Raw genomic sequence first — 16,959 nt, 5'->3', positions numbered from 1 at the left:
TTTTTTCGTGCTGAACCTCTTGAAGTTTGTAACTATCCCTACATATTGTTTTGCAAGTCTAAAGACAATTATGTCAATGTTTTCAGAGTCAGATATGCAAAAGTTTTAAAATGAGTTTTTCTTTAAATGTAATTCATTACATTATTAATAGTATGCAAGTTTTGAGTTATATACTGTCTTTAAATTTAGATTATCACAGGTGCATATTAAATAATGGTAGATATATGTTTATTTTTCACTAATGAATTAGAAAAAACATACTAATGAAACAACTGTTGGGAATTTTATGGCATGAGATTTCGTGTCTAGAAATTACCTATATAATTTCTCACCACAGATACATCTTACAATACTGATGGGGGTTTTGTAACGTGTGAATATGTACAAACATAAATCCTAACACATACAGACTCATAGATCAGCATGTGAAATCACATCCCTTCACAAGTTTTATGTTTACATGGGTCTTATCATGCAGCATTTGAAAACAACCACGTGCAAAAGGAATAATATTTGCATAACTACCCCCAATTGTGTATTGTACCTACCAGAAGTCATTATATAACGGTGCAATGGAAATAGCACCCAGTTTTTTATTAATTATTTTGTTGGTAGTTTTTATCTGTATCTGTCTTAGGTTTTCAAAAACTTCTGCCATATCTGAAGCATCTTGAATAGTGTAAGAAGAAGGGGCATGAGCTCAAATGCAGAGCAACAAACTGGGTCTTCAAGACAACACTCAAGTTTATTACTACGGCTGTTGCATTGCTAGCTGTATTTATTGTACCCAAAGAACTTTCCATGTATCTCGCAGCAAGAAGATCAAACCTACTTCTACACTCCTGGTGTTCATATGGGGGGAAAGGGAAGAATATATAAGGAAAAGAAAGCGATCCAATAGAGATGAAAAATCTGGTGGGATCTCAAAAGGAGGGCCTCTGAGAGCAGCACATCTCAGGGGAGGGATCAGCTGCCAATACAAGTGGCAGGTAAGACTCAAGATGGGCATAAGAGTCTACTGTTCTCAGTGAAACCAATTAGGTTTTCTTTTAAACTACTACTTCTATTGTAAAAAATGTACTTTAGAGTCTACTGTTTCTATAGACTTTCTACAGCTAGGTTGTCCTTGCTATTTTTTGTGGATGTTAAATCATAAATAAATTTAATATGTGTCCTGCATTTACTGAGAAAGTAAGAAAATAACTATTCTGATAATAACTTCTGTGATGCAAGGAGCCAGCAGTACTCCAACACCATGATTCTACCCAAGCATCTATGGAGGTGGTGTAGTCCTGACTTCTGGCAGCATTTGACAGACAATCTGCCCAGAATGGAGATCTTTCATAGGGAAATAGACATGGGTAAAATATGAATAATCAACACATGCACATAGGAATGTCAGGGTCGGCACTCTTTTTACCAGAAGTTTATAATTCTTGAAGCAGAGAATCATGGGATGTAATCTTTCTGAAGAATATTCCCAAGTATAAATTCAATTGCTTACACCATCATAGAACAGAAGAAGGAATGTGATCAGTCAGAAGAGAGAACAATCTTAACATGCCCTTATTATAGAGTGATTTATTGTTAAACAAATGGAACACTCCAGATATTGTTTTGTTTTGCTTTCGAGTTAAACACAACATGATAAAAATAGTGAATAATAAGTCCAAATTATCAGATCTTTGGCCCATCCTCTCCCTCCTTTCCTATTCCCAATCTACTTCATATACATCTGTATAGTTAAGCATTCTGAAATGTGTGTTGAGATAAATTGAAACTAAGGAATATTTATGAGTTCAGATCTTTAGGAATCAGGAACCCAGATGCTGATTCATTATTATATGTCTAAAACATATATGGAGATAGAAGCTTTGTGAAAATATATTGAGGCAGAGTGCAGATATATTCAGCTGCTGATTTTTTAACTATAGTTTAAAGGAATTGATCATGGACTCATAAACTCTATCCTCTCTTTCCTTTTGTCTCAGGCATGGTAATTTTCTTTTACCCCTTTTGTCAGCTTTAAGCATGTTTTATCTTTTTGCTTGATTTTGTTTGCTTCTTTCTAATGTTTATGATTTAATTCATTGTTTTATTATTGTGTTTTGTTGTCAATTGGTATCTATGTATCTTTTTATATAGAAAGTAAATTGTTCCAAACTCTGTTTCCTTTGGAATGTGAATTTCAAAAATAACGATTAACTGCAGTGATTATCTGCAGTGCAATGAACCATGGCTGTAAAATAAGTTACTAAAGTCAGGTGTGTTTTTTTATCAGGTTTGGAAGTTGAGTCTATTTGACAGTGAAGTTCTTTAGCATTAGCCATGGTGACCTCTTTGCAGATATATCAATAAACCATGCATAAACACGAAGTAAGAGAGGAGGTTGAAGGGGCTCATATGCCTATAAGTCACTCCTTATTTCTTAACTATAATTAAGAGATCAGTAGTGTTGAATCTGCACTAAACATGAATATAACTTCAGCATAGTCTCTATATGCCACATAATGTGTTGCCATGTTAATGTTTATTCCCTGTAGTTAACAATTTTCAGACACACAAAATTAAATGCAGCACTTAAAAGTTTGAGTCTTGATTCTGGTCAAGAACCAATCAAGGATCTGAAACTGAAGCACGTCAATTAGGCCAATACATAAATATTGGAAGTCCATTTCCTAATCATGCGGCCCAGAGGAGCAAGCCATCTGATCATCCACTTCTGCCATTGGGCAGCAAAATTATTAGGCATACGAAATTTCCATTGCTTCCATTCTGTTAAATATACTTTTTCCACATCACCAACATAGCAGCTAGTATCTTAACAAGCTGAAATTCTGATTTTATCATATCAATCTGTAAACAGCGGGGATAACATCTATCAAACAAAGCCTGATGAATTCAGTGCAGTTTTGCAGTTTTCTTAAGTTGCCATGATCACTGAATGAAAAAGAAGTCATTCTTGCAATAGTACTTTTCTTTTTTTTATCTACATTAATAGTAAATACTGCAATCCTGTTAATTGGAGTTGCTTTTACTATTTATTGTTAATGTTATCTCTTGATTAAGCCTGTTCCTTGTTAATAGGCAGTTTTCCAAATCATCTTCAATGTATTCACCGATCCTAAATATTCAAGAGTAATATTAGAACTTAAATCCACATAGAATTTGTCGTTTCTGTTCCCCCTGGTGGTTATTTATGTGAGTGGTCACACATGCCATGTACCAATGTGTCTTCTCTTTCTGATTAGGAGACAAGATATTTTACAGATATTGCAACAAACACCTATATTTGTAGTAAACAATTGTTTCAATTTTATGAAATTGATTCCTGGCAGATGGACCACAAACACAAATAAGATGTTTTCCCCAGTAATTATGTGATCAAAATATTTTAATCACAGTTCAGGCTTTTAGATTATTATATAAGTTCTATCACTTTCCATTTTGGATAGGTTCACAAAACCTACCAAACAAAACCAAAAATATGAAGAATGCCTGACAATATATAAACCAAAAAAAAGAGATTAATAATGAAATGCTTTCTTTGGAACGATTGCCAATTTCCTCATTGTAAGGGACAACTTTGCCTCCAAACTATTCCAAACATCCAGAGAATATTTTAATGTCTCATTTGACAGTTTTATCATTAGCAGAATGTTATTTTCAACATGATCCAGTAGTACTTTATACTTACATTATGCATATGGTAAAGTTGTGTTGAAAGCACAACATTTAAAAGATAGGAAATCATCTAGTACAACTCTTTTAAAACAGGTTTCTTTAAATCTCAAACATTATGAATGATTAAAATAGTAGTAATATAGTAGACCAAAGTGGTCTGAGCAGAGACAATTTTTTTTAACTAATTTGCTCATTTGATTAAAAGAATCCTAATTTTTTAATGCATGAACTTGTGGCCTATTTCTCTGAGAAAAATTGGAGTCCGTGGTCATGGCTGATGCTGTACTAGTGAAGCAAAGGTGAGGATAAAAATGAAAAAGCAGCAGATATTATACCAAATTTACCCACAAAGGGCCTTTTAAAAAAATTCCATGCAATGGAACCTCCAAGGTTTACATGCCACTAGGCATCCTCACCTCTTCCATTTTCATCAGTGTCTTCTCATCCTTCTTATATAAACATAACTTCATCCTCAATTTTCATAAAACATGCAACTGGACAGTCTACACAAACACAAACCAAATATGAATATTTTAATTTCAAGATGGAGAAATAATTAGTTTTTACAGTAACATTTATTGTTGAGATTAAATCTTCATTTTACTAGTATCATGAAGTACACAATGTCCTTTACACAAATATAAGATCTTGGGTGGTAAATTACAATAACATTTGGAAATTGCCCATAATCATAACAGGAATCCTTTCCTTATTTGAAATTGACAAGGGAATTTTTTGAAGAATAATATATAAATTCATCCTTTTTTAATATGAGACATACATACGCCCATGCCCCTCTAGCGCAAACACATAACTCCAGATAAAGTTGATAAGAGCAGCATGTGGTGTGTTTCAATGAGCAGGAGTTACACCTAACAAAATTCAAACATTTGAAAAATCATACAAATTGGTGCAAATTGTTTAGCACCAACTTCAAAGTTCACTAGGAATGATCAGAAGAAGAAGCTAATAAAATTTATATTCACACACAACTCTTCTTAAAAGTGGAAAGTGTGATAATTTAAAGCAGTGATTATTATGATCATTCTAGCGGACTTCTCAGAAAATTGTAAATGGCTGAATTGTCCCTGAGGCAGAAGGCTTACTTTATTTTTCCAAAACAAGATATTTTCTCATTCTTTGCTAGTCTCTAAAGAACTACTGTGCAGATTATAATAGTCTGTCTAGGAATTGCATGCATTTTATAACTATTTGCAAGTTTTCAAGAATACATTTGAATGACATCATTTGTAAGGGTTCCACTTATATGGTCTTGATTTAATATTTAAACTTTCTTTGGGGAAAAATGTTTAATATTTTCTTTACAAAATTACTCAAGTGAGGAATCAGGAGAAGCACAAATCAAATAATACTTTCAAAGAAAGAAAAACTATCCTGATGAACAATGCCCACAGTATAACTACCTTCTATTACAAATAGCAGAATGGAAGTAAATGTATGCAGACAATGAGAGGCTAAGAGACATTGTTCACAGGATAAATTTGATTAATGGTCACACTGATTTTGTGACAATAACTCTGGAAGGGATTTAGGGCTGAGATGAAACGACGGACAAAAGAGAAGATAGCAACCAGTGCTTCAATGGCTGCCATACAATCCAGTGGTGGAGCTCATCTGACACCACAGGAAGCTCAGGTCGCTTGGACAATTGACCCAAAGTTCATCCCAGAGATTTCTGACTGTGACATCACTACAGTGCATAGGTGAGCTTTTTGATAGGTTCACAGACATTTATGTCACAATCCCAAAAAAGTGTATTGAAAGTTGTGCCTTGGGATCCAGCTTAGTTGTATGTGTTATGGGTGCAGGACAGTGTGCATTTTTTGATATTTTAATAATTTCAGCACTCCCTGCACTTTTCAGTCTCTACATTTTAGACAGCCCTAACACAAACACTCTGGTTTCCCAACTGGCTTCTTTTTGTGTGTTGTCCAATGTATGTAGATTCCTCCATCTTCCTGGCCTCAGATACAGTGGTTGTTGCTCCTCTATTTGATTGCCAGATGTCACTGGGGAACAAGATGGGGAGGTTCCTGGATCTTCGGGGCAACCCAGGCACCAGAGAGGAAGCTCACCATCTACACCTGCAGAAGAACAAGAGTCCTCAGTGCCTGCTTCAGATGAAGATTCACCAGCCAGAACTACAGAGAGTTGGCCATGGCCACTGTCATCATCTGAAACACCCAGCAATGTTGGGGAAGATTTTGAGGGATTTCCAACACCAGAGCGGACTCCACGGTGTACAATGGACATGCAATCTCCTGGCGATCACTCTCTCAGTAGAACTCAATATGAAAGTGACTCTCTTGAGGAGGGGAATATTGAAATGAATGAAGATCGCCATGGTGTTCAGGCTGTCTCTAGGGATCAGGGTTGGAGAGGGCAAACCCAGCTGACAGAGGGGGAAAAGCTATTGATGGAAACCAACAGTAGGATTGTGCAGCTGCTGGAGAACATAAAGAGAGAGCATGCACAGTCCATGGGTCTCATGTCACAGTCCATGGGCCGGATGGAATTGCAGCTAGGCATTGTGGCAACATCCACAAGAGCCATTCATAACTACCTGTCTGAGATTTTAACTTTCCTCAAACAACCAAGGACACAGGTCCTTGAAACTCGTATCTCCCAAAGAGCCACCCCTCATGTTGAGTTAACCAGTGCCTCAACGTGGACTGGTGAGGATGCAGTGGCAATGTCCACTGTGTACTTACCACGAGATGAAGGGGTTAATGACTCTCAAGAAACACCACAAGCCACAGTGCCTCGTCGCAGTGGCCGAATGCAGAGAGCCATAACCGAGAGGGCATCTTTGCCCATGCCCATGCGTCAGGCAAAAGGGGGAGGGCAGAAGAAATAAATGATCACATGAGGGATAGTATTTTTAAAAGGTTTTTTTAAATGTGCCTGTCCTTTTAATTCTTAGCCATACGGCCATGAATGGCAAAACTTGACCATTTTTACATTTGGCTAACGTTATATTCTGGCTGACTAGATTAGTCTAACATTTTGTAGTTTCTATTTGCATTGTTAACAATGTGTGCTGCTGGTATTTGAAGAACATTTGCTTCTGTTCTTTCACTTTAGCTTCATGAGAACATTTTTTTACACTGTGCCAGACATTCATTGCTTTTCTTACAAATACAAATCATTTCTGGACACAGCTGTTTTTTGAGTTTTCTTTTTCCATGATCCCCTTCCTTCTGAACAAGCATACTGAAGTTCTTGGTAAGTATGTGGATATTGACAATCCCCACCTTAGAAACTGTGTTTGACTAGTCTCTTGCCTGGTGTTTCTGGCATGCTGGCCTGAGGTTAACCTGTAAGTGCCTTTTTGGATCATGATCATTCTTATCCTCTGTGGGTCTGACCAGATTAATCTCTAGCCCATAGCCAAGTCTATCTTGGCTTGATTATGCAGTTTACAACATGCCAGAACTCAATTGCAGCATTTGTGACTTATACAAAAATGTGCCAGCAAACTTTTTTAGGCACAGGAATGACATTTTCAGACATTTCTTTACTTGTCAGGGTCTTTTGTGGGTAACATGGTTATCCTCTGAGTTTGAATATTTAATAATAGGAAAAGGAATATGTGCTTACACCCTTTCAACAATGAACAGTATTTGTAGGAGAAACTATATTTGATAAGATCATAGATATTGAATTATACAAGTTAAAAGTTGTCACTCTCGTTACAGCCAGACCTCGTCAGAATGTAAGTCATGACATGCTGTTGAGTACTGTGCCACAATGTCTGAAAAATAGCTCAGTATCATAATGGATGTGTTGTATTAAAAATCTCTCTCCTCTCCCTTCAGGCCAGGGAACCCCAGGCAGATGAATAAGTAAGGGCAGAAAAACCGGTTAATATGGTTGGGACTGGGCTGGTTAATATTATGGAACTCCAAATCCTCTCTTATATAGATGAAGAATACAAGATGGTTCTCAAGGTGGTATCCTAGATTATAGTTTAAAGATCCCCTTTTTGGGAGCAAATTGATCATTGAGCGATACCACTGTGTACAGGCCCTGAATAATTGACCTTTTGAACCTCAGTGTTTAAATTGACTTTCTTAGAGTCACCAGAATATATTGTCAAACCCATAAGTAAAACCAAGTTTGTGCATATATCAATGTTCTGTGTGCATATATCAATGGTCCCCTCTCTGCTCCCTTTCGTTTTGAGTCTGAAGGGAAATAAGTCAGGAAGCATTTTGCTGCAGTACAAACCAGCCGTGTGTGTTCCCAAGTGAAAGAAATGCTTGTGGCTGCTTTTTGCTAAATGACTTAGCTAATGATGAAATGCAGCTGGTGTGAGCTAACCTTCTGACTGCAGGCACTTTGCAGGCGCAACTTTTGAGTCAAACCCTTGTCCTGAGAGACCCTAGAGCCAGTAGCTCTCAGATGAAGAGGACACTTCCAAGGGTGTTCTGTCTTGGCCATGTACTCAAATGCATCCTACTTGGCAGGTGTGGCTTTTCACACCTGTATGACTTGCGCCCCATCTGTGCCTGTTTTTATTTATTTTTGTTTGTTTAACATGTTAACAGAAACTTTCGTAAATAAACTCTTTTAAACTGAAGCATGTAAGACTCATTCTCACTGATACAGGAACATACTTTCTTGCAAAAATGGCATTATATCAATAGTGTGATAAAAGGTCCACTTTGACAAATATTTGAAGTTTTAGCTTTTAAAGTCTGACACAGAGACAAAATACACAGGTCTTAATGGGAAATGACATAAAATTTCAGAAACGCCTAGAAGACTATTTCAACATAGCTATGCAATATGTTATATATTTTTATTTGCCTTATGTCACTTTAAAAGTGTGGTAAAATCTGAGACTGGAGTCAATTCAAATTATGTTAAAAAAAGTGAAAATTATGCAAATTTTACAATACCAATGAAGTATGATTGCAAATTGTAATTATTTTTCAATTTCTTCAAAGAAACAGCATATTTTTTATTTGAAAGAATGAACTTTCTAAATTTAACACTTTCTTTTAGGGATTTATTTCATCCCATTGTACAGGTAGTCCTCGATTTACAACAGTTCGTTTACTGATGGTTCAAAGTTCCAACACCACTGAAAAAAGGGTCTTATGACCTTTTTCACACTTACGACCGTTGCAGCATCCCCACAGTCACGTGATCAAAATTCAACTGACTTGGCAACTGACTCATATTTATGATGGTTACAGTGTCCCAGAGTCACATGATCATTTTTGAGACCTTCGGACAAGCAAAGTCAATGGGGGAAGCCAGGTTCACTTAACAGCCATGTCACTAATTTAACCACTGCAATGATTCACTTAAAAACTGTGGCAAGAAAAGTCGTAAAATGGGGCAAAACTCATTTAACAAATGTCTTACTTAGCATCATAAATTTGGGTCTCAATTGTGGTCATAAGTCGAGGACTACCTGTATTACTTTACTATGGTGACTTTTAAAAAAAACAAAGAAGCACACAGTTGCAAGCTATTTAGCACCTAGCAATGCTATCAGAACTGCTGTTGGAGTTTCTACTCAGCCAAAGTATCCAGGCCCTTTTTTTCATACTATCTGGAAGCCAATTTACTTGTCCCATTCCAATTTAAGTTCCAGATATTCTTATCTACAATTGGAAAGGTGCATAATACACCCCTGAATGAGCTAAATTGTTGGTCAAGGGAAAATAAATTGAGAAAAGAGACTGTAAAATCAACGATAGATCAAAGATAGATGCCAATAATATAATGTGTGGCTGTAATACATGAATGTATTAGAAAATATTTGCAAACTTTTGTTGTAGTCAAATCTATTCCTTTGGTCAGACTTTCACTCCAGTCTTGCAAAATCAGTAGCATGGTTCTCATAATTTTGCAGTGATTATATCCATGCTTTTTCTAGTGTCCGTCAAAGACTCTTCATTGTTTTCCTGTAGCACTCATTATCTGACTATTATCTGTCTGTTTAGTTCTAAAAACAATGAATTGTTTTGTGGCATTTACAGATAATTTACAGGCTTTAAGTGACAGATAATTTCAATTTTCAAAATAATTCTAACTTGATCTCTAGAGTATTTTATGGATCGCTGCTAGGGTTGGAGAGACATAACATGAAATCTTCCTTCTTGAAGTTCTTGGTGGTGGATATGCCAGCATACCCAAATGTTTAAAATGAAGTCAGTAGATAATATGTTTTACTTCATATCCAAGGGGCTTATCCTAGTTTTAAAAAACACAGTTTAGATTACTGCTAAATTGAATGCAAATGTATCTTTTAATCTTGCTTGAAGGAAGTAAACAAGAACTACAAGATGTAGTTACCGGCATGATATTTGCTAATGGTTCTGTCAATGTTATAATAACATTGACAGAACCATCAATAACTTAAGAGGCTCCTTTTCCAGAGCAGTTATCCAGTGCTAAGATAACTTCATTAAAATATCGTAGATTTGATCCAGTTAGTCCTATGGGCATAAGGACTATAATGCACACACCAAACTTAACTAGCACAAGATCTTCCTTATTCATTTCAGTATTAGGGCATAGTGAAATACCATTGATATTATATGCAAAAATGCTCACAGATTCCAACCATTGGAGGGAAGTAAATAATATTCACATATACAGGCACCGTGCAATTGCATATTCATAAGATCCTAAACTGGGATGCATTTCTGCACTTAACTAGAAATTGTACATTAAAATCTATTTTGCTTATTCTACTCTAATCCAAATGTTTAGGGAGTGAATTTGTATGCAAACATTGGGAACACTATGATAATGCCGGTACTTTGCATGGGTGAAACAGCCATTAAAAAAATTAAGAGAGCTGTTTTAAGCATTAAGGTGCCGTTTTTTCTTTCCCACAAAGTAATTTGTAGTGCAGTTATTCTAATTTTCACTCAAAGAAAGAAGAATGGTCAGGAAAACATACATTTTAAATTCATTTTGCTAATGAGATAGAAGAAATTTGATAAGCTATAAAGTTTTTTCTAGCTGTTATTGAACTTTTTAAGTCTACATATTTTCTGTGTATATAACTCCTAGGTTAAGAAGAGTTGTGTGTTAAATTTTATTACCATTTCCTAGAATTTTTTCAAAATGAATGTCCATAAATGGTGCTTGTAATTTAATCAAACTGTGAATGTTAATATAAAAGGTATTGCAAAGAAAAATATTATTAGTATAGGTTGAATCCTAGTCTGTAAAGAGGCTTGGTTTTATTATTACTGTAAAGGAATGGTTTCACACAACTGTAATGCTGTATTTCAACTGCAGTCTAACTCTTGATTTAAGCTTTTTTTCTTGTATCTTTAAAAATAACTCTCACAGCAGTTCCCTTTGTTTTGATATATGTTTATAATTAGGTGTACCTTGACAATACAACAAGATCCAAATTTGCCATATTGCAAAAAAGGTAGATAAAATTTATGCGGTTGAGATCTATTTTGCATTTAAAACTGAAGGCCAAGATTCATGACAATTTTGTCTATTATGGTCTCTCTGTTCTTTTCTCCAGCCCAGATCAGTTTTTCCACCTTTTGTCCATTATGAAGTCATCATACCATGACTGCTGTCATGGTCTAAAATTTATAATTTGATAGCAGTACTCAGCACACACTTTAAAGATTTGTTGTCAGATTCAGTAATTGAATCTGATTCTATGGTTATTCTCGCATGACTGCTTCCTGATGGACAAATGCACAGTTGTATTTCAGGCTGAAATAAAATGGTTCATAAATAGCAGTATGGTTATGAGAATTCATTGTGAGAGACTTAATTGTCAGGCTCATAGGAAAATTCTCATTGAAACTTTCAAAGCCCACTCATTGAACCTAAATAAAATCATTTTAATATTCAGAATATTAATACTTACTACAGAAGTTCCAAATAGCCTAAACTCAGTATTTGATAGTAAAGCAGTAATATATAGGGCACTCAAAATGCCTACTTATGTTTAAAAATTCAGTAACATTCTCACGGCTACTGTGTGGAACAGTTCTCTGCAGCTATACGATTTCTAAAGGTTTTCTTTCCATTTCTATATAGATATTTTCCCTTCACATTTTGAAGGTTTGAAGAAGAGGATTGTTTTTCAAGTCACACTAAGTAAACATTAAATGCATGCAGGCTTAAAACTAAAGCATGCATGTTATGCAGCAGCAATAAAATTGCTCGGCTTGCACGACTTACAATGTTCAAGCACTGCCTTGTTAAAATGCCAAAATCCCCCTTTTCTTTGCATCTTTAAAAAAGTTAAATTATATTTTACATTGCAACATTTAATTTTTTCAGTCTTTAGAGAAGCTAAATTTATTTTAGCATATATTTCTGTGTTACAGATAAAGCTGATGAAATAGTGCCAGTTTCCAAGCCATCAAGAATTCCAGAAAATGCAGTTGTGGACTCCAGAGTAGCAACGATTAAACAGCGACCTTCTAGTAGATGTTTTCCCTCAGCTACCGATATGAATGTGAGTGGTATCTATAATAAATTTCCTTTAAATTACAGGGGCTTTGATTAAGTAAGGATTTTTTTCCAAATTCCTGACAGGAAAAAGTGTTCTGGTTTAATTATTCTGGGGATTCTATAATGACTACTGAATATGCACTCCGCACCTAAGTTTATCTCTCTTAAATTCACCATATTTTATACAATATTATGATAAAGAATATGCCAACTAAACAGCAGCAATAATTTTAAGGGGCATACATATCCTTTCATTATCTTTTTAAAAAAATATTTCTATATTTTATACTTTCAGTTCAGTGGTATTCATTATTTGAATGAAAGAAACTATACAATAATACATGACTTATTTTGCAATACATTTCTAGTTATGTACACTGCCAAAAAAATTAATTATCCATCTGAACTATGGGTGACTAGTCTTGTTTCTCCCAAAACAAGACCTCCCTGGATAATAAACCCAATTGGGCTTTTGAGTGTTTGTGCTAAAATAAGCCCTCCCCCGAAAATATTGCCACGCAGCAGCAGCCAGTGAGCACACTCACCGCTTCAAAAATAATAAGACCTCCCTGAAAATAAGGCCAAGTGCTTATTTCAAGGTTCAAAAGAAAATAAGACCCTGTCTTGTTTTTGGGGAAACATGGTAGAAAGTATGAGTTCCATAATGAACTTAGTCTCAGGTTGCAAAGAAATAATTTTAAGGCCAAGAGCTGATGCCAGATTGGCAAACCACTCAGGTTTACAACATCAGCATGTACAAGGGTTTTGTGGTGTTGTTGAGAATTAAATCTAAACTCTTATAATGGATAGCATTCAGTTATGTCCATTTTACTACCTTAAAATTAAGTACAAGGATTCTGGGCCCATCATAGGTTCCTACATTTCAATAAATACTAAGTGGGTAGCATTCTATTACTAAATGTGATGTTTAATTTGACTGTTGTGGCAGGATTTGGCTTCTAGAAAGAGCCACAGAAAATTACCTGAATTCTCTTTGCAGCTTTTAGTATAAATATGTAGATTCAAAGTGCATTTAGAGAGGAATAGATTAATAAAGCAAAAGAGCATTTAGATTTGGCATGAGGAAAATAGAAGTTGCTATTTTTGGTAATCCCATCTCATTATCACTTGTCACTATCTTGGATCTCAGTAATAATTAGTATGATAACATCCTTTAGGAATGGCTTTTATAATATAATTATGATGAACTTGAGTTTCCACAGAATTGTTTGGCTTCACTAAGCCTTGGCTATCACAGCAACAGGAACCAAAGAGAATAAAAACATTCCATTAACAGATGGGTGGGAGGTTCACTTTGATTTCTTGAGTAATTTTGAAGTCACTTCTGGTAGTTCCCTATTTTTGTTTGAATAATTTGCTGGTGTTTAATGTGATTCATATCTTCCTCTCCCTTTTCTTTCTCCTCTTCTTCTTCTACTATTTCTATTCACTTTGACCTTTTTTTTTCTTATGACACAATACTTGCTATTAGCCACAGTGTTGGTCCTTTCTTTGGCATGTGTGTACAAGGACTTAAGGCCTATTTTTTCTTCCTCTCCAGGGTATTTTTGCACTTTCTTCACATATATTATATCAGATACATTGCCTCTAAGGCAAAAAATGAGTTTTGTGTCTGGACAAGAGGACAGCCACAAAACCTTCAGATTAAAACCCCAAAAGTCAACTGTTCTAGGGACACAGGGTAAAACTGCCAGAAACCCATGAAATGTATTTCCATCATGATTTCTATGTAGCATTGATCAGACAAGGTGACTTCAAACTAAAAATGTGTGCAGATTCAACAATACTAATATTGGTAGGATAACTGTGGCATAATTGTGCTGTTTGTAGTGTTGTTTCCGAAGATATCTGTAGGTATTATCAGCAAAATATTGCTGTATGACAATGATTATATGGCTGATCAAAAAGCTATAGAGAAAGTTCAGGAGGACAGTGTCCAATTCTTTCGGCACTTACAGTTCTTCTACTATTCATAACTGTGCCTAAGTAGATCCTGTTTTGCATTACTAAAATATGAGTACCTATGAATTTTAAATTCCCCTGAAAATTTCTCAAATACAGAAAGTTATTCAGAATCAGCGAGAAGTCTTTCGTTTCTGACATAGTAGAAAACAAAAAAGCATTAACATCCTGTTTCTGAATCTAGTCTAATTAGACTGGAATCCATCCTAATCTTCAGATGATATTAAATTTTGGGGGATGGAAAATAATTTAATCAGTGGAATGAGTTGCCTCCAGAGGTTGCAGGTGCTGCAACGCTGGAAGTTTTTAAGAAAAGAGTGGACAATCATTTGTCTGAAATGATAAAGGCTTTCCTGCTTGAGCAGGAGGTTGGACTAGAAGACCTCCAAGGTTCCTTCCAACTCTGTTGTTCTGTTATTCTGCTAGCCAAATAGAATAGGAAATGCTTTGCAAAAGGGAGAGAATGATAAACACCTAAGGGGGTGAGATACAAGATTGCATCCTGTACTCTACCACTTTTTTTCTTCGTCCTCTCATAGGGAATGAGTTTCTTCTAGATGTCTTCCTGCTACAAGTGGCAGCAGAGGGCTAAAAACAAGAAACAAAGAGACCATGGCTCAGATTTTTCAAATTGCTTAAAAAGCACCAAGCTCTTATGGCAATTAATGACTCACACATTTCAGTACTCCGATAACCTCATGTACACAGATGACAAGACAACTTACCAAGTTAACATACAGCAGGGCTAAACATCTATAAAGATCTTCCTGTGTTCTATCTTAGTTTCTGCATCTTTTTAGAAGGCAAAACATTCAAAGTTCCCATTAAGTTGACAGTAGAGCAATTACTTTTTCCTTCCCCACTCCCCTGCAAAATGGGAATTACTAGATAAAACCATTCATAACACAGGTCTGCAAAAAAAAATATTCAAGGGCTGTTTTGGTTATTCCAAGTAATCTTTATGTTTTTTGGTGCACTGAATCCGAAAATGACCTCTATTTTGTCATAGGACATCACGTTTCCTGACAATTTAGGTAACTATGTAAAATAAGGCAATACCTCAAAATAAATGGAAATAGACTTATAAAATTAAAGTTTTATTACAATATTTTCATGAAAATCCTTTTTTGAACTGAAATGAGCTCACCTATACACACTAAACTCGATTCTTCTTCCTTGTGAGGCTTCTCTTGCTGCATTTATGCTTGTAAGTAGCATCTGGAATGTCTCTCTGAAGCATCCAACAGTGGTCTGCCATCATTGTAATGCTCCATTTTTCCTGGTATCTCCTTTCCATCTCTTTAATGTCTTGGTGGAATCAAGGACATTTTTTTCACCGATGGTTAACACCCGGCTGCCAACTCTTCTTGGTCCAGTGACTTTGTCAGTCTCGACTGTCCCATAGACACAGAAAACAAGGATATTTGGTATACCCAGCTTGTTGCCCGAGCAGCATGCACAAGACCTTCAAGTCCCCACACACTTGCCAACCATGGCATTCATATTTAAGTTTACAAAGAACCAATTCCAAGTTCTCGTAGGTTTTCTTCAAGACTACGGAATGACCTACAGGTATGGAAGCGTAAAAACTGTTGTGGAGTAAAACTGCTTTGAGACTTCTTTTTGAAGAATCTATAAAAAGACGCCATTGCTCTGAATCATATTGGATTTTAAATTGACCCATCAGACCTTCGACATCGATGCAATAAACCAACTTGTCTTCCTGGACGAAGTAAGGAACAAACTCCTTTTCACGATGTCTGAACCATGAAGATGACACTCCTGACAACAATAAATTCCTGCTTTTCAGCCTTGATGTGAGTAACTCAGTGGCATCTTTGGGAAGATTCAAGTCTCTTACCAAATCATTCATCTCCTCCTGAGAAAACAATTTTGGTCTTGTATCATCTTCAAAGACAGAACTTGATTCGTCATCTGGTTCAGGTATGACTTCACCTTCATCGGAGTTAGGTATCTCTTCCAAGGTAGCAGGGGACTTCAGTACTGGTATATCTGTGCCATGCGGGATGGGATGACTTGCTAAGTGAAGATTGGGATATGAAATGGAATGCTTCCATTTGGAATGAAACCCTTTCACATCTCATGAACAAGTCATCACTATGGTTCTTTTGCTCTTGCCATACCATAGGAATCCCATAACGGAAAGATTTTTTCTTACCTTTGAACCAGTTTCGGAGGTCCTCAACACACCGTTTGCACACTTTATGAGGCGCCCAAACTTTATCTTGATCTCCAATTTTTAGTCCAAAGTATGCAAAGTATACTTTTTTTCACAAAGTCTGTAATATTCTTCTGTTGCTTCAACACTGTATATTCGCCACAGATGAAACAGAAACTGTCTGGCGAATTAATACACTTCCACGGAGCCATAACGTAATGGTTGAAGAATGACGAGTTAACATGAATTGCGATGAAAAAGTGTGAACAGCCTAGAACCAAGAACCTGATGATGATTCATGCACAAATGTGGCATGCAGGAGAGAACAGCTCTGAGTCTGTACGCAAGATGTCACATTGGTGGCCACGCCCCTTGCACTGACCGGAGATGTTGCTATCTGCCCTGTGTCTCCCTCCCACTGGATTCTTCAGGAAAGATTAACCCCTTCTACCATTAGAAGCACAGACTTAAAACTTGCTTAGCTTATGTATATGTTGCTGACCATCAGATTTACAGTGCTATATTTTTTTTACATAACTCGGACAAACCCTTTAAGGTTTTTTTGGCATTTTATATCTTAAATGCACATTAATTAATTAATAGTAATTTGGACTTTAAATTTGGTTAAAAAC

General features: G+C 36.0%; 1 protein-coding gene across 9 annotated transcripts in view; it reads left to right on the top strand.

Moving 5' to 3' along the window:
- The window catches only part of SHANK2 (SH3 and multiple ankyrin repeat domains 2), a 332,468-nt gene that overhangs the window by 298,603 nt on the left and 16,906 nt on the right, over positions 1 to 16,959 (top strand). For all 9 annotated transcript variants that reach the window (XM_087719473.1, XM_087719456.1, XM_087719465.1 and 6 more), the window contains one exon: positions 12,039 to 12,169. In XM_087719473.1, coding sequence (XP_087575599.1) covers positions 12,039 to 12,169 — 131 coding nt within the window. The remainder of the gene's footprint in view (positions 1 to 12,038; positions 12,170 to 16,959) is intronic.

Source organism: Thamnophis sirtalis, unplaced genomic scaffold (genome assembly GCF_051295495.1).
Source record: "Thamnophis sirtalis isolate CommonGarterSnake01/CBP01778 unplaced genomic scaffold, rThaSir2_p1.2 scaffold_1, whole genome shotgun sequence".
Taxonomy (NCBI): Eukaryota; Metazoa; Chordata; class Lepidosauria; order Squamata; family Natricidae; genus Thamnophis; species Thamnophis sirtalis.
This window is presented reverse-complemented; position numbering and strand designations above follow the sequence as displayed.